General features: G+C 44.6%; 1 protein-coding gene across 1 annotated transcript in view; it reads left to right on the forward strand.

The window, feature by feature from the left end:
* FER1L6 (fer-1 like family member 6) overlaps window positions 1-18936 on the forward strand; it is a 112646-nt gene that overhangs the window by 69224 nt on the left and 24486 nt on the right. The window contains exons 24-32 of the mRNA XM_035011880.1: window positions 218-398; window positions 2619-2845; window positions 4531-4653; window positions 5914-5953; window positions 7249-7364; window positions 8609-8740; window positions 9639-9764; window positions 13430-13557; window positions 17621-17791. Of these exons, the coding sequence (XP_034867771.1) occupies window positions 218-398; window positions 2619-2845; window positions 4531-4653; window positions 5914-5953; window positions 7249-7364; window positions 8609-8740; window positions 9639-9764; window positions 13430-13557; window positions 17621-17791 (1244 nt within the window). The remainder of the gene's footprint in view (window positions 1-217; window positions 399-2618; window positions 2846-4530; window positions 4654-5913; window positions 5954-7248; window positions 7365-8608; window positions 8741-9638; window positions 9765-13429; window positions 13558-17620; window positions 17792-18936) is intronic.

The following is an 18936-nucleotide window of genomic DNA, read 5'->3' on the forward strand; positions in this document are numbered from 1 at the left end:
TCAGATTATGGATAATTGTTCCCTGGCTTGGAAGGCAATGCTCCAGACTTCTGGTCAGCTGCAGGGGTGACCCGGAGGGCAGAACAAAAAGGCAGGGACAGAGGGAGGATGGGTGCCTGGCTTGCTTTGATCCTGCCCCTAAAGAGGTCAGCAGGGCACCAGCAGCTGGGCTCAGCCCAGGCAGTGCTCCCCACTTCACCCTGGCCTCTCTTCCCAGGAGCTGCCTGAGAATGAGCTTCTGCACCCGCCCCTGAGCATCTGCGTGGTGGACTGGCGAGCTTTTGGGAGGAGCACCCTGGTGGGCACCTACACCATCAACTGCTTGAAACAGTTTTTGTGTAAATCCAAGGAGTCCCCGGCCCTCACCTCCCAGGTGGACGGAACCCAAGCTGAGCAAGGTAGGAAGCACCTTCTAGATTCTGGAGCTTCAGACTACAAAGCCGTCGTGCCTGCAGAGGCCTGCTAGGGGACACCACAGGAAGTGGGAGCCCCACCATCAAGTCGAGCTTTCTGAAGAATTTGCTCCTGCAGTCCCCTCAGCTCCTTTAGCTGCCAGGTTCTGACTCTAAGACTGACATCAGGGTCAGCTCCTCTAAGAAGGCTTCCACGAATATGAGTCCAGCTCCCTTCCGCCTCCACTCCCTGACATTTTTCTTTGCTTGATGTTACTTTGATTTGTTCCCTTTTGGATCTCAGGTGCAGAGTGGAGTTAACTGCACTTCTCTGCTCGTGCTGTGTAGTCATCACTGGTCTGGTCAAGGCTTCTGTCTCATACCCACTGCCCTCCTGGACCTTATGCCCCATCCCCACTCCCGCCCCCTCCCACTGCAGGCCCCACACTGCCCCTCTTTGTAAAATTTCAGTCAATTTAAATGACATATATAACACGATGCTGTAATCTTCATTTGGTTTCCTACTCTTGTGCTCAAAGCAATGCTTTAAGATCTATCCATATTGCTGTGTGTACATTAGTTTGTTACCACTACCTGCTGATCCACCCCACTTTGCTTTTCCTTTCCCCTCATATTGGACCCCTAGGCTGCCTCCAACTCTCCACTTCCACAAATGATGCTGTTATGAATATCCTTGTGAGCGCTGCCCAAGGGAGGATCCTGTGTGGGATTTTCTTTGCAATATACACCCAGGAGTGAGATTACTGGTTCCCAGAGAATGTGCACATGTAATTCCACTGAGTACTACTACCAGAGGGCACTCTAGAGAGCTGTGCTGGTTTACACCAGTCTACACCAGTTTACGTTCCTACCATTACTGCGTCTGGAGTACCATTTGCTTCTTTCTCAATACCACCTGCTATTATCCACCTTTCTGAGCGTTTGTTTTGGTTTGGTTTGGTTTTTGTCATTCTGCTGTGTATAAAGTGGTATCTCATTTTTATTTCAGCTTGGTTGTCTCTGATTACTCCTGAATTTACACATCTCTTTACATGCTTGCGCCACCTTGATTTCCCTCCTGTGATTTGCTCACATCCCTTGCCCAAGTTTTATGTGTTTTTTTTAATTTTCTTTTTGGTATATTCTAGATGTTTATATCCTGTAGATCATATCTTCTCCTACTCTGATAACTGCTAAGCTAACCTGCCTGTGATCCCCATCTTTGAAGAGAAATTCTTAATTTTAATGTAATCATATCCATCTGAATTTTAAACTTTATGGCTTGTTCTTTCAGAATTTTGTTTGAAAACGCTTTCTCAATTGTTGGTGACAAAAATGTTTTATATTTTCTTCTATTAGTGTTATGTTTTTAAGTTTCACATTTAGATCTGCAGTTCTGTGTTTGTATATGGTTTAAGATAGGGAGCTTGCTACATTTTTCTCCATAGAGTACATCATTTTCCCCCAAAAGAGTCTACTTGCCCCATTGTTTTGTGCTGTCAGCTTTTTCATAAATCAAGTAGCCATATATCCCTAGTCTATTTCTGAGCTTTCTATTCTGACCCACTGATCTCTCCATCTCTGTGCCCAGCACAGAGTAGATGCCTATCAAGTGTTTATGGAGTTGAATTTTCTGTTGAAAAATCAGCAGCTGGGGAACAGAAACTCCGGAGGCTCCCAACTGGGAAATGTTTCTGAGTACTGGATTCTACAGCACAAAATGGAGAGAAGAGGACCCTTGGCAAGAAAGGACAGTGTTATGATCTTTTCACTGGATCAACAATCCAGTTAAAAATCTCACAAAGTCCAGGAACCTACCCCTGCTCCCTGATGAGCACATGTAATCACATGTCCAGAGTCTAGCCTGCAGTTGGGAGCTCACAGACCTCTGGAACCTCCAAAGTTTCCCTGAGTTAACTGGGACTGGGAAAAGAAAACCCACACAGAGGACCTGTGCCCTAAACCTTGATATGCACTTTCCTTATGACCACAGTTATTTAAAATAGCTCTGCAGGATCAATAATAAGTACAAGCATTTATTGAATCCTGATTATCCCCCAGTGAAATGGGTTTTTTCACCATCATTTTGTAAATAAGGAAAATGAGGGTCAGAGATATAAGAACTTGCCATATTTGAATCCAGATCTGTCTGACTCTCAGTACTGGATCTCTGAAATGACCACCCTGCTTTGCAACCCGGTTGACCTGATATACTTCCAATTTTAGCTCTTTCAGATTTGTCAATAGCCACTGAGCCCTCTGGATCCCTTGGCTTCTCACAGGAGCTTCCAACAGATCACATCTATGTGGATATTGAGCCGCCTCCCACAGTGGTACCCGACTCTGCCCAGATTCAACCAAGCAGCGTGGTTGATATCCCTGACTCATCTCCTATGCTTGAGCCTGAACCCAAATCGGCAGCCCAGGAGCCACCCAAAGATGGTAAAGCTAAGGTCAGAATGTAACCCCTTTTCATATTTACAAAGCTTTGCTTTGGAGGCTCTAGATACTAATCCTCCCACCTATTAGCTCTGTGACTGTGAGCAAGCCACTTCACGTTTCTGAGCATCAGTTTCCTCATTTGTAGAATGAACATACTGATATCCACTTCACAGATAAGCCAATGTATATGAAATTCAAGTGCTAGCCAGCTGTGACAGTCATATTTAATTGAACAGAAACTCTTCTAAATTAATTAGCTTGGAAAAACAATAGTTTCTGTATCTAGACCCATTCCACAAATATTTAGAACCTACTTCGTACAAGGACAAGTAAGAAAAAAAAAAAAAGACATATTCTCTGGAGTCTAAAGCAAAATGCTTAGCTGAGATTCTGGAAGGCAAGAGGGATAAGTACACAAAGAACCATAAAACATGAATGTGATGAATCTTTCTAAGTCATAAATTTGCGTGCACAATGCTGGTATGTCAACTGATGAAGCAGCAGCCAGTTTTTAAAAAGTCCAGAGGGATTGCCTGCCCAGCTCATGGTAAAGGCTGAAATAAAAAGCAGAGTAGGACAGATTAATGGATATTTGCTCAGGCTGTTCCTATTGTATCAATGCTCGGTATGACCCTCCTTGGCCCCCAAGGGCTTCTCTGCATCCTACCAGCAGTGCACCCGCCACTTCCTGTTAGAATTCTGGCTTAAGTGTGCATTGCCACCATAAAATTGTGGGCCCCGCCAGGTCACAGATGATTTTCTTAAAGATATCAGTATCCCCTGCTCTTGATAGAGTACCTGGCACATCACAGCTACTCCAGAGATGTCTGAGAGCAGAGAGATGATGAGTACATGATGAGTCTGTCATGGGACCACTGTCCTCTCCCAAAATGCCTCCTCTCTCCTATTCATGCATCACCGCCTCTCCTGTCCCTCCGTCTCCTCCTGCATATGGTTGCTGGTGTCATTGATTTGGACCCATTCACATCAGAAATGACACTAACAGGAAATTGTCTACATTACATCGCTTAATCTTCCCAACAGTGAAGTAGGCAGGTATGATTGTCCTCAACAGAGGAAACTGAGAATCACAAAACTTATATTGATTGCTTGTCAACTAATGCCTTTCTTTTTTTTTTTTTTTTTAAGATTTTATTTATTTATTTGACAGAGAGAGAGACAGGGAGAGAGGGAACACAAGCAGGGGAGTGGGGGAAGGAGAAGCAGCCTTCCTGCAGAGCACGAGCCCGATGCGGGGCTCGATCCCAGGACCCTGGGATCAGGACCTGAGCCGAAGGCAGACACTTAATGACTGAGCCACCCAGGCACCCCAACTAATGCCTTTCTGCCATAGCGCACTGTATCATGCCACCTGCCTGTCTCCTCTACTGAATGAAGCTTCCCTGATGCGGGGATTGTTTCTCATTCCCCTTTCATCCCCAGTGTCAGGCACCATATCTCACATCTGTGTGTTTAAGTAATAGTAAATGTTCGCCGAATAAATGAGTGAATGCATGGGTGGATGGTTAAAGTATCATTTATGGAAATGTTACAGAGAGCTACAGCCTCAAAAGCTGCTCACACCCTCATCTGCTTCCAAGGGGACCTGTGTGTTCCCTTCCTCAGGAAACCAGCCAGCCACCAGCAGGTAGATCCATGAGGCCTCCCTAATAATCCATCCCTCATCCCTTGCCAGGATGCCAGGAAACTTTCTCGAAGGTCGACCAAGAGGAGAAAGAGGACCATAGCGGATGAATCTGCTGAAAACGTCATTGACTGGTGGTCCAAATATTATGCCTCCCTGAAGAAAGCACAGAAGGTAGAGTGTCTCCTGGCTGTGACAGTCAAGGGATTGGATAAGAAAACACAGTGCCCTCCACAACACCCTCCCACACCCCTGCAAACCCATATTATCCCCTTCTAGATTCTACTATAGGTTAGGCCCCACTCAGGTGCAGTTCTTTTAACTACAGAAAGGGTCAAAGCCTGGAAGCATCCAGAATTGTAAAATCCTCACCCTCTGGCTGGAGCTGACCCTAGGACACAGGCTCTGTTGTAAATGCTGGAAGGATGTTCAGTCCGGCATAGCATCTAGAGATCTAGCCCCTGTCAGACTCTGAAAGGTCCAGCCATGAGAAAGGGGGTCTCTGGATACATGGGTATAGCAATAGGGGCTTCAGGTGCACCTGGAGATAGCCAGATCAAAGGGCCCCAGGTCTCCAGCAGGATTCTAAGTTCGTATGGGAAGCTACCAATGTAAAGGCAGAGGAGTTAGCCTTAGCAAATGCAAATAATGAACAGGTTGCCAGAGCAGAGCTTTGTGTATATGGAACAAGAAAGATATTAAGTTACAAAACTGGAGAACCACTGGAAAGTGGGTCAAGAGATTCAGGCAAAATCTCAGGGGCTGAATTTGGTAAAACGTCTCATCCTTAAGTAAACAAGGAAAGGAAAATTAGTCCTATGTTATCACATTCAGTTGCATAGAAACTCTTCTGATTCTTTCGTTTGTTAAGACCATAGCTTCTTCATCTAGGGCTACCCATGAGTATTGATATATAGTTAAATAAACAAGCCAAACGGTGGCCCCTGCCTCCAAACTCCCTCCTGTTGTTGCAGTGGACACTACCAATCCCAGGGGGGGCTCAGCCCTTTTTCCTTACCCTGCTAACCTCCCCAACCCCTGGGACAAACCCAAAGACCCAACAGCCTGGCGTGCCAGCAGATGGAACTCATGGTGCCAACTGGGTGATGCTCCAGGGAGGTGGGAAAAGAGGGGGGAGAGGTAGTAGCCGAGAGGGGGCTATGCACACAGGGCAGGGAAGTCTGCTGCTTGCTGGTGCTTTTTTCGGACACATGGGCGCCTCTTCTGTAGGGACAGGTATCTTGCTGCGGGAGGGTCCTGGTCTATCAGCGAAGCTTCGCTTGGGGGCTTCTTGGACACAGTTTGCATAGTCTTTTAAAATGGCGTCTCCAAGAATGCAGAAGGCTGAGATGATGGAATTGGAACTGTTGGCCATCAGGACTCATAAATGAGTCATGGTAGGGTCAATAATCTAATCTCCCTCTTTTCTCAAAGGAAAAGGAGAGCAATCCCAAGGAGAAAAGAGGCAATGCAGGTAAGTTATTTGAGCATGGAATCTGGCCATTGGGGTTAGATAATACTAAAAGGAAGCAGTGGGAGGCATGCTCGTGCTCCACTCCCTCATTTCCCACGTGAGGAACAAGCTCACGAACATGACAACACTCTAAAAATGTAGCTGATTTGAGCTGGACTGGGACCAGATCTCAGGTCTCCTGAACCCAGTTCAGTGCTGGCTCCTGTCTTGGTGTAGAAACAGCAAAGCAAAAGCAGGAGGAAGCTGGCATGATGGGCCAGATTCAGCGTGGTGAACTTTAATAGAGGTGACCCGGGTTTTAGGTTCCCAATTCAGTTAAGGATCCGATAGATCTGGTTTGGCAGAATTTCAAATGAAAGAGGGCAGGGATTTGAAATGACCACAAACTCGATTCAGGCCATCGGTAGGTCTTGACCTAAAATTAACAGTGATAGCAAGTGGTGGTGCTTTTTCAGGTGACACTGAAAGAAGTAGGAGAACCAGAACCAGGCTCACTCAGTTCCTCAACCACTCCTAATTGGCAGATTTAATTCCAAGACCAGCCTCATGACATTAGCCACAGCATCTTCACTTTGCAGATGGTAAAACAGAGGTACAAAGAGATTGAGTAGCTAGCTCAAATTTATACGCTGGAAAAGAGCAGAGCCAGAGGTCTGTTCCAGATGGTGTTTTCCTAGAGACTGCTCCTGGAAAATTCCTGAGTAATCTCTCTAATGACATTTGTGACTTGGTGCAAGACCCTTAACATAGCTGAGCCTCAGGTTGCTGAACTAGATGAATCTCAAGTCCCTAAGCAGATCTGAGAGGAAATGTAACTAAATGTACATTTAGTTACATGTATATTTTCTAAGTATATGTAACTTCACACTTAGAAAAGTCAATTTTCTAAGTATATGTAACTTCACACTTAGAAAATTCATGTCTATATGCATGATGATAAAAAGTTACCAACTTCTTAGCCAGTTGGATGACTGGGCAACATCCTTCCTTCCTTCCTTCCTTCCATCTCTGGGCCTAATTTAATGAATTCTTACCTACACCAGGACAGGCCAGAACATTGCCTGGCCCTGGGGATCTGTTGTCACTGCATTGCTCCGTGAGTGGTGTCACCTTCCATCCTGCAACACACAGACTTTAGGCCGTATGTAGCAACTCTGCAGTGACATGTTACTATTTCTTTTTGAAAACAAAAGTCCTGACACCTGCAGGAACAAAGGGAAAGAGGGAGCTTGACTCTGTTTCTTCTCATCTCATTAGCACTGAGAAGTCTAACAATTTCCACTAAATATCCACAGAGGCAAAACCAGACGAGGTGGTGGTAAATATAGAAAATGGGCCAAAGAAGAAGAAGGACAAGATGCTCAAGAAGAAACCCAAAGAAGACGAAATCCCCAACCTGGCTGTCTTGCAGGTGTGTGGACACGGCCATCTTCACCAGGGGTGGGAAGCTCCAGATGGGAGTTCTGTTAGTGTTTCAGTCAACCCTAGTAATGCCTTTGTCTGAACTAACTTACTTTGTCTTCATTATAATCACTGATGCAGAGAAATGAACCTTAACAAGCATGCAAGCAAGACAATGGAGCTTGCTAATTTTCTATTTTCTGTGTCCTCATATTGAGAAGGGGCATAACTTACATTGGTTAGCCTGGATCCAGCAAGGTAACTTGCAGTGGATGAGTTCCCCTTGGCTCACCTCTCAGAGCTTGACATCATCATGCTCAAAATATGATCAAAATAGCAGGAGTTTTTTTTTAAAGATTAATTAATTAATTAATTAATTAATTTGAGAGAGAGAGAGAGAGCATGAGTTGGGGGGAGGGGCAGAGGGAAAGAGAATCCTCAGGCAAACTCCCCACTGAGCATGAAGCCCAAAGCAGGGCTCCATCCCAGGACCCTGAGATCATGACCTGAACCAAAATCAAGAGTTGGTTGCTTAACTAACTTAGCCATCCCGATGCCCCCAAACAGCAGGAGTTTTAACTCTCACTAAAGTCAGCTCCATCAGACCAATCTTAACATTAGTCAGAGGCTATTAGCTAGAGGCATATTTATGGATATGAAAATTAGGAGTATGAAAATTACATGTAAGAAATTTAGATAAGTAATTTTGATAGGAAATTTGCATAAGTGATTTAATTATATTACCAAACCTAAAACTCAATTCAATTTTGCATTTCTAAAGTACATATATATATGTAACTTCACACTTAGAAAATTCATGTCTATATGCATGATGATAAAAAATATTCCATTATTTCATATGTGTTAAGAATTAGATGCTTAATGGACATTTATTGATTTGAATGTCCTCAAAATATTATAGTCTAGATACAATAACCAGATGATATCAATTTGCTATAAAAAGCTTTATCATATTTATCATAATATATATTTTTTAAAAATTTTGGTTTAGCTATACTTCTTGGAACTTCAAAGTTTAGCCAAAAGATTTTATAAGTTTCAGAGTGGTAGCTAGTTCTAGGAATGCTCAGTCAATCATATTCCTTTTTTTGCTAAAAATAAATGAACTGTGGCCTCTTAGATTTTTCGAATGGGCATATATCAAGGCTAGTTTTGGAGAATCTTGACATTTCTCATTAAATCAATCCTGGGCCTTCCTTCCTCTGAGCACTCTCTTCTCCCTTCTCCCTAAAGATATATGAGGGTGATCTCGAGAGTGAATTCAACCATTTTGAAGACTGGGTGAAAACCTTTGAGCTCTTCAGAGGCAAGTCTACGGAGGATGACCATGGCCTGGATGGGGACCGAGTCATAGGGAAGTTTAAGGCAAGTTCCAAAGTTAACCCTTTTATTTGGCTCTCCTGTCTGTAAATGACTGATGTGACTCAATTCTGTTAATGAGATTGTGGTGCGGGATGTGTGTAAGAAAATTCCCTAGTCTTTATGCAAGAGCTTCTCTAGAACCCCACAAGCTCTAGCCCTGGTCTTTTGAAATATTTGGCTTGTGGTCAGTGAAGTGAGTCGGAACTCAGTCTGATGGGATATAAGGAGACAGAGTTGTTACCTAAAAGGATCACTGAATTTTATTTTGCTTCTCCCACCCCTGACCTACCAAATAGATGATCTATGCAGATGTACTAATTGGATGATTAATCAAACACTAACTGTTCATCCTGGCAGACTCTCGGTGTCAGCATCACAAAGAAGTGGTTGGCATTTACTATGACCTGCTGTGCGCTGGGCCATTTGGTGCAGGGCCGTGTGCTGGAAATAGCACAGAGACTGCAGTTGGCCCCTCTCTGATATTGTAGTACTAACTCGCTTCGTGATCTTGGACTTGACCTCCATGGGACTCATTGGCAGCATCGGAAAATAGGAATACTGCAGTAAGGCTCGAAGGACCTAGTGGGGGAAAGCACCAGCTCAGCTCCCTGTGTGTTAACGGTCCTCAGTATCCCATCTGATGCTCCTATCCACATTCCTCACCGAACAGCCCTATGAGGAGGCTGTTATTGTACCAACACCGATTCACTGACATACCGAGAAGCACCTCAGACACAAGCAGTTTACGTGGACTGCCTGAGGACCCCCAGACACAAGGGTAACGCCAGCCCAGGTCCTGCTGGGTCCCAGACTCCACTCATTTTCCCAGCACTATGCCCTCTAGGGCTTTGGTGGGACATATGACCATCTCGTTTCACTGGGTCATGCTTTACTGTTCCAGGGCTCCTTCTGCATTTACAAGAGCCCCAAGGATTCCAGCATCGAGGACAGTGGGCAGCTGAGAATCCAGCAAGGCATTCCACCCAACCACCCTGTCAAAGTCCTGATCAGGGTGTATGTTATTGCGGTAAGCCGTTCTTGTTTACTCTGAGGGATCGTCTTAATCTGCTCAGGCTGCCATAACCCAGTACCACAGACGGTGGTGAGGTAAATGACAGACATTTATTTCTCACCATTCTGGAGGCTGGAAGTCCATGATCAAGTTGCCAGCAGAGTTGGTTTCTGGGAAGGCCTCTCTTCATGGCTTGTCAGTGGCTGCCTTCTTACTGTGTCCTCACATGGCCTTTCCTCTGTAAGCATGTAAGCACGTGCACGCTCACACACATACACATAATGAGAGTTCAAGCAGGAGAGTGAGAAAGAGAGAGAGCCAGGGAGAAGGAGACCTGGTGTCTCTTCCTCTTCTTATAAGGCCACCAGTCCTTTTGGATTAGGGCCCCACCCTTATGACCTCATTTAACCTTAATTAGCTCCCTAAAGACCCTGTCTCCAAATATAGTCACATCAAGGGTTAGGGCTTGGACACAGAATGTTGAGAACACACACGGCAGTCCATAACGGGGGGTATGAAGTTTGGTTGGTAATGTGCACATTTGCTGGCTTTTCACTCAGGGAAAATACTTCGCAAGCATGTAGGGTAGCTTCATTTGCTCTCTGTGGTTGCCTGATAGCTGGAAAGAAGACCAAATAGGCCTGGAGCAGGAAGCTCACAGGCAAGAGAGCAAAACCAGGGCAAAGCAGAACAGCTATCCCTGTGAAATCCTCCCCCAGGCTCGGGCTCTGCATTGTCGCAGTCAGAAATTTCATTTCAAATATATTTCCAGGGTGCCTGGGTGGCTCAGTTGGTTGGGCGGCTGCCTTCGGCTCAGGTCATGATCCTGGAGTCCCTGGATCGAGTCCCGCATCGAGCTCCCTGCTCGGCAGGGAGTCTGCTTCTCCCTCTGACCCTCCCCCCTCTCATGTGCTGTCTCTCTCACTCTCTCTCTCTCTCAAATAAATAAATAAAATCTTTAAAAATATATATATATATATATTTCCAAGAAAAGTATCTTTTCTGCTTTAGGCTTCCTACTTTCTGATAATGAGAGCACTACACTTTTTTTTTCCTTTTTTAAGTTTTTATTTAAATTCCTGTTAGTTACCATACGTTGTAATATTGTTTCAGTTGTACATCATAGGGATTCAGTACTTCTATACATCACGGGTGCTCATCATGACAGGTACCCTCCTTAATCCCCATCACTTATTTCCCCATCCCCCACCCTCCTCCTCTGGTGATCACCTGTTTGTTCTCTGTACTTAAGAGTCTGCTTCTTGGTTGAGAGCACTACACTTTAATTATGAAACTTTTTGACCTGATTGCCCGGAAGCTTGGGGCCGCATTTGATGTTCAATCAAAGCAAATCTCTGCTGAACCTTTATGGTTCATGTATTTGTTTTCATATCCTGCCCTTGGAGTTGATTTTTATAATCCTATTTGATTGCAGTAGGCTTATTTTATTCTAACTTCCTTCTTCAAATTGCCTATATCCTTTTTTAGAAACATAAATGAGGCATAAAACAAAGATGAATTATTCTTTACTACTTAGGGAAAATATAAATAGTAAGTTAATTTAAAAATCTTACAGGGGCACTTGGGTGGCTCAGTTGGTTAAGCATTTGCCTTCGGCTCGGGTCATGATCCTGGGGTGCTGGGATCGAGCCCCGAGACGGGCTCCCAGCTAAGCAGGGAGCCTGCCTCTCCCTCTCCCTCTGCCTGCCGCTCCACCTGCTTCTGCTCTCTCTCTCTCTCTGTCAAATAAATAAATAACATCTTTAAAAAAATCTTTTAATTTAATAAAATATCCAAAAATGTAAAAAATACTACTACTTAAAAGTTGGTCCAAGAAAGAAATCAAATCTCCCCACCTCTGCAATTCTATCCCTGGAAATAACTCACTTTTCTTATGACTATGTAAACACATCCATATCTATAGTTGAACAATGTGGGGGTGAGGGGTGCTGACCCCCCTCTCAGTTGAAAATCCACATATAACTTTTGACTCCCCACAAACTTAACTACTAATAAGGCTACTCTTGACCTGAAGCTTACTGATAACATAGCCAGTTGGTTAACACATATTTTGTGTATTCTATGTATTATATGCTGTATTCTTTTTTTTTTTTTTAAAGATTTTATTTATTTATTTGAGACAGAGAGAATGAGAGACAGAGAGCATGAGAGGGAGGAGGGTCAGAGGGAGAAGCAGACTCCCTGCCGAGCAGGGAGCCCGATGCGGGACTCGATCCCGGGACTCCAGGATCATGACCTGAGCCGAAGGCAGTCGCTTAACCAACTGAGCCACCCAGGTGCCCCTATATGCTGTATTCTTACAGTAAAGTAAGCTAGAGACCAGAAAAATATTATTAAGAAAATCATAAGAGAAAATACATTTACAGTACTGTACCGTATTTATTGAAAAAAACCCACATGTAAGTGGGCCTGCACAGTTCAAACCCATGTTTTCAAGAGTCAACTGTATTTACACTTGTCTACAGCTACATCTAAGTACTTATTTAATAGACTCTTGCTTCATGCATTACATATTGATCTCTTTTTCTCTTATACAGTATAACTTGGTCATTTTCCAGATCAGTACATATAGGTGTTCCTCTTCTTTGTAGTAGACACCTAGTGTTTTCTTGAATTAATGTAGTTCCCATTTATTCATTCGTTCAACAAATATTAAGACCCTGCTCTAGGTCCTAGAGATAATGTAATGAACAAGATAGACAGCACCCTTGCTCTGATGGAGATCACACACTAGCGGGGCGCGGGGGGTGTGGGGATTAAGAAAGGACAAAAATAAACAGAGGAGCAGGTAAATGAGATAAATGTCAGAGATAACTGCTACGTGAGGAATTAAAACTGGGTGATGTGATGAGAGCAAATGGGGAAAGGGTATTTTGGATTTCTCTATATTGAATTTCTCCCTAAGTAATTAACATACAGGCTATTTACAAATCTGGCTAGAAAACAATGCTCTGATGAGCATCCTTGAAAACAGAGCTTTGTGTGCTTGTGTATTCCATCTGTAGGTCAGAGTCCTAAAAATGGGATCATTTCTCACTCAGCTCTCATTTCTACAGAGTTTCTCACCAGCCCCCTATCTGGGCCTTCGCTTAGAAAGCGTTTCCTCGGGATGGGTTAAGGCCCAGCTTGTCTAGAAGCAGACCTCACTCTGAGAAACAGACCACTACTCAGCTGGCCCGTGCTAAATGCAGGCCTGACGGAGTCATGGATTCAGAGCCCATCAGTTGTGGGATGGGCCTTCACGTCCCCCTCCCCATGATTTTACAGATAGATCTTGGAGAGGGGCCTGCCCAAGATCATACAAGAAATAGGACTAGAACTCAAAGTCATGCCTTCTGGCTCGTGTCCAGCATAGTGCTCATTACTCTGTGCCAAGCATTGCTTTCCACTGGGGAGATGGCTCCAGAGAAAGTTCAACTTGAGAAAAGCCAATAACTTTTCTTTCAGCAGCAAAATGGAGAGGCTAAAGCAGTGGTTCTTAACCTTGGATGCACACTGGAATCATCTAGGGAGCTTCTAAAAGTCCCAAAGCTCAGGGTCAATTAAATTAGAATCTGGGGAGGGAACTCAGGCATCCATATTTTTTAAAAATCCCAGGTGATCTGAGTGTGCAGCCAATGTTGGGAACCACTGGACCAACAGAATTTCTTTCTCTCCAGGCATTTAATCTCAGCCCCGCTGATTCGGATGGCAAAGCGGATCCCTACATTGTGGTCAAGCTTGGCCAAACAGAAATCAAAGACCGGGACAAATACATCCCCAAACAACTGAACCCAGTATTTGGAAGGTCAGTGGCCACCTGGGTCATGACATACTGTCCTGTGTGTGTTTGTTCCTGCTGTGTCTCGGGGGGGGGGGCGGGGAGGGGCTGGTGCGTATGTGTGTGTGTCTGAGTGAACGTGGCAGGAAGTTAAGCTGACCTCTTGGTAATCGCCAAACTAACCTTCACCAAGCTAACCTTCGTGGAGAAGAACTAAATTCTTTTGTGGCCCCTTCAGGAATTTGGTGGTACCTGGTGATTTTCATGCCCATAGTTTTCCAACAATGATCTTCTTAGATCTTAAATACAAGAAGCATCTGAATGGTCATCAGAATCAGCCTTCTGCCTTTGGACAGAGAGATTTCCTTTTTATAAACAAGCCAAGGGCAGCAACAGAGAGATTAAAAACTTATTCAAGTTCCCATAGCTCATGAGTAGGGGAGAAGGGGCCATACCTTTGGTCTTTTGTCTCCTATCAAAGGGATTTTTCCATCAGATCATTTTGCAGCTCATCTGGGGTGACCCCTGAAGCAAACAAATTGAATTGCATCCTCTGCTTGTGTTTTACGTTCCTGCAAAGTGTTTCAGCACACATTGCATTTGTTCGTGTTTGGGGGAATGAGATGTTTTCCAGTTCACAGCAACCCTACTGCCCCCATTTGTCTTCTAACAGTTTATGGCACACATTTGTATTCCCCGCTTGGATGTGTGCACCTGATTGCTGTTAACTTTGGAGTTAGATAAATGTGGGTTACATTCTGCCACATACAGGCTGTGTAACTTTATGCAGGTGGCTTAACCTCTCTGATCCCAGTTTTTCTAACAAACAATCGTGACACTTGACTCTCAGTGGCCTTTAAAAGATTAAATATACAGCACTTAGCACATTATCTACACGAGCATGTAGTTGACGCTCAGAACACATCTGTTTCCTCCTTCTCCCCCCGTGATAATCATTTTAGCAATGGCTACGTCCTAACTGTATTTAACTTCTTTTTTTCTGGAGTAGCAAGGAGCGTGAGAGGAACTCTCCATTAGCCTCATTTAAATTCATTTACACTTTTGTGATTGCTGTGGACCCTCTGACATTTGATCAGAATGAACCTCTTAACACTTTATTGCTCTGGAGGAAATGAGGCGATACATGATCTTGCCTGTTCAGATTAATGAGAATGATTAAAACAATGGTGCCAGGGAGGTTTACCCTTGCTTCCCTGACCCAGACATGACCTTTATTATTACTTGCTGTTTATGTAACCAGCACTTCATTTTGCCAAGTGCTTTGTAGTCACTTTTTATAAGGTACTTCCAGCACAGTGCATGAATTAGACTGGTTTTATTACCCTGTTGATGGCTATGGTAAACAAAAGAAGAGGATGATGAAATATTCCCACCAGCCTCTGGCATTGTGGAGCCTCTGCCAGAAGCCCTCCATATGTAGATGCTTTCTTCAGTGTGTTTTTAATTGTTACTCGGGGATAGAATTTGCTGGCTCAATCCTGCATGTTCCAGCAGGCAAAGTAGAGGGCTCCTGTCCCTGACCTGGAGTCTGGGGAATCCCTCTTTGCGACCTCACAGTATGAGGAAGTCACAGGCTCCATCCCCTGATGCCTGGCACCTTGCCTGCTTTCCTTTCCTTCATAGCTTCTGACATAACTTGACACGTTTCTGTGTTTATTGGCCATCTCTCATCTTCCCATGAGAAGGTAAGCTCCCTTGGAGCAGGGATTTGGTCTAGTCCATCCAATGCTGCATCCCTAGAACCTACAACAGGGTCTCGCACAGAGCAGACAGATGCTCAGCAAGTATTTGGAGAGTGAATGAATGAATAGATGGAGGGACAACCTTCAGTCAGTTTCCAATCAGAATTAATGGGCCCCTGTCACTCTGCATCATCCTGAGGTGGTTTCCTTTGGCGTGTCCTCATTTTCTTCACGGTGCCTGGCATACAGGTATACAACGTATAATAAATGTCATATGAACAAATGAATAAATAAAAGAATGAATGAATGAACAACTTTGCTCTGAAGCATAGAGGTACTGAATGTTTCAACAAGGCTCAGTTTTACCCATTTCATATGCTTTCACTCTTTTTTAAAGTAATCTCTATGCCCAGTGTGGGTCTCAAACCCACAACCCTGAGATCAAGAGTCACACCCTCTGCTAAGCCAGCCAGGCGCCCCAGTGCTTTCTCTTTTCTCATCCCCCATTGTATTTAGAGGTAGTATCTCCGTGTGGAAGCCTAGTGGAAGCCTAGTCTTTCCCTGGGTGACTGGAAGTGCAACCACGGTGAGCTGTTTCTGGTAGTTCTTTTAATGACAGTTCCAGTGAATAGTCAACAGAGGTTAATCTGTGACACTCCGCTTGGGAAGATGGACCAAAGCAACTGGGTCTTCTGTCGCCCTTGGCAGGGTAGTTAAGCACTTAACAAGTCCTTCCTTGGTGGCAGCAACCATGGGATGGCCAGCCTCAGAGACTGTGGCTGGAGGCTTCCTGGTGAGACACCTCCAGAATATCAAGCACAGTCTAGAATCTACATCTTGGCGCCCAGGCAATGCTATGACTACTGATGGAAGACATATGGATTTCTTCCCCGCACAGCCACATCTCTGGCCTATTAGAGCTGCCTCAGTCAGTTCCAGTCCATGGAGCTGCGGCATCTCTCTTGCTTTCTCTCAAGAAGGCTTCATTGGTGGGGGGGGCTGGTGTTGGAATTGTAGTTGCTGCCACTGGAGACTGAGGGCCGGGGCTGAGTGGGTCTGACCCCAAGGGCAGCAGCCCAGACAGGCCAGTGGACACGGAGGGAAATCTTGGGCCTTCCATCCTCCCTTTCTCCCCACCTCCTCTTGGTCCCTCGCTCACAGGCCAGCCCACAGCACCTGTCCCAGGGCAGCCGGAGTTGGGAAGGGCAGGAGAACGCTGGTGTGTTTTTTATTTTCTTCTCAAGAAGACCCTTCCCTAAATGGACTCAGGATTTACTTCTTTTTTTTTTTTCCTCTCCAAGTTTTTATTTAAAGTCCGGTGAGTTGATATACAGTGCAATATTAGTTTCAGGTGTAGAATTTAGTGATTCATCCCTTACATACAACACCCAGTGCTCATCTGTACAAGTGCCCTCCTTAATTATCTTCTCTAATGCTCAGCAACACGGATAATGCATTATCCCAGGAAATCCCACGGCACTGCTTTTCAACACCTTGCGCTAGTGAGGTATCATGGAAAGAGCTCAGAACTAGGGGGGTCAGGGAACTGGTACTTACCCTAGCTTGACCTGATTTATGGTCCAGGCAAGTCACTTCTGTGCTCTGGATTTCAATTTCCTTATCTGTAAAATGAAGGGGTTGGGATATGGTGATTCCCGAGATCCCTTCCGGTTCAGGGAGACATTCATTGCTTACTCTCTGCAGGTGAAGCCAGGGCTCCAGCAAAGCAGAGGTGAAGGAGGCAGGTCTCATGGTCGAGGGGCTCAGAAGTTTGCAGAGACGGCATTGCAGTCCTGCAATTCTGTTTTCGGGATTTTCCATCCTCAAAAGCCTTTTCATGTAAAACAAACTCAGCTGACACCCCACCCCCCCATGAAGCAACCAGGGAGGGGGAAGGGAATGGCAGTTTATTGGACACCAGTTGCATACCTGCAAGCTAAATGTGTGCTTTGTATAAACAATATCACAGTTAACGACCGTGCTATATTATAAAGAAGATATACTGATCCCCATTTACACCTAAGGAGGCTAAGAGGGATGGAATAACTTTCCCAAAGTTTTACACCCAAGAAGTTGCAGATTCAAATCCAAAATTGGAAATCAGTTCTGTTGAAGACCGAACCCCCAGGTGTTTCATACCCATCTTGCTGTCACCCTAGATGAAGACTGTGGGATGTGACCCACGGAAGTGGAGATCATTGGCTCCTGGAAATTGACAGCAGAATTGGAAATTGAATCTCAATGAAACATTAAATCAAATAAATATCTACTAAGTATTCACGGAGTTTAGTGAGTTCCTATGAACCGCAGGCTAGCTCAAAACAGACCGGGGAGACATTCCCTGTGTAGCCAGATGTAGATTCCTAATGCCTTTACTTGGACCACAGGTCATTTGAGATCCAGGCCACATTCCCAAAGGACTCCCTGCTCTCCATCCTGATCTACGACCATGACCTGATTGGGACAGATGACCTCATTGGGGAGACCAGGATCGACCTGGAGAACCGTTTCTACAGTAGACACCGAGCCATCTGTGGCTTGCAGAGCCAGTATGAGATGTAAGTTATTCTCGGGGCGGGGGATGGGGGGGACTGCTGCGCCAGCCAAGGCTCAGCTTGAATGTCTTAGAGGGGTTCCAGGTCAGCGGGGCTGGTGGGAGAAACTGTTCGCTGCACTGGAGGGTGGTTGGGACTGGGGAGGCAGCACGGATTTAGAACCCAGGGCAAGTTCTTCAAGAGTCAAGAGCTGAATTAACATGTTCACTCAATCGGCTGGGCCCGGTGGGCAGAGTTTCCTGGTGAAGAATGATGTTAGAAGAAGAATGATTAATAGTACACAAATGCCAATATCCTAGTTAATTATAACAAACACTCAGGAGGGCTTATGATATACCAGACACTGTACCTCATTCAGTTCTCTCAAAACCCATTGAGGTGTTATCCGCACCTTACAAAGAGGGAGGAATGGACCAGCTCTCACTCTTTACAATGATTTTGAATTCTGCTTCATCAGAAAAAATTTTTGAAAGATTTTATTTATGTATTTGAGAGAGAGAGCACACATGAGCAGGGGGAAAGGCAGAGGGAGGAGAAGTAGACTCCCCGCTGAGCAAGGAGCCTGATGCGGGGCTCAATCCCAGAACCCTGAGATCATGACCTAAACCCAAAGGCAGAGGTTTAGCCGACTAAGCCACCTAGGCACCCCTCTGCTTCATTTTAAAATATAGACTACCAGCTTTATTTTTTTTAGGTGTGTTTTATCTGATATCTTAAGAAAAAATAAAAATCTTCCGAATTTCAGCCGGGAAAAATAGAAAAGCACTCATTAGATTTCCATGGTGTAATTTTAGACATGCTTTTCTTGAATATAAAATAATATATATTCATTGCAGAAAATTGAGGAAATGTAGAAAGTACAAAATTATGCTCAAATTATTCCACCCAGACATAACTTGTATAAAAAATTCTTACCTATTTCCTTTTAGCATTTTTTCTATGCTGTTTTTCCCTGAAGTGGCCTCACATTAGCCATGTCATTTTGCAAGGGGCTACTTGCATCTATCCCTATATCCTAAGCATTAAGTAGTGTCATTAAGTATTTTTTGAAATCATTGTTTTCATAGCATGGAAATCCAGTTCGGGGGCGCCTGGGTGGCTCAGTTGGTTAAGCGACTGCCTTCGGCTCAGGTCATGATCCTGGAGTC

Source organism: Mirounga leonina, unplaced genomic scaffold, assembly GCF_011800145.1.
Source record: "Mirounga leonina isolate KUSES-001 unplaced genomic scaffold, KU_Mleo_1.0 Mir_165, whole genome shotgun sequence".
Classification (NCBI taxonomy): Eukaryota; Metazoa; Chordata; class Mammalia; order Carnivora; family Phocidae; genus Mirounga; species Mirounga leonina.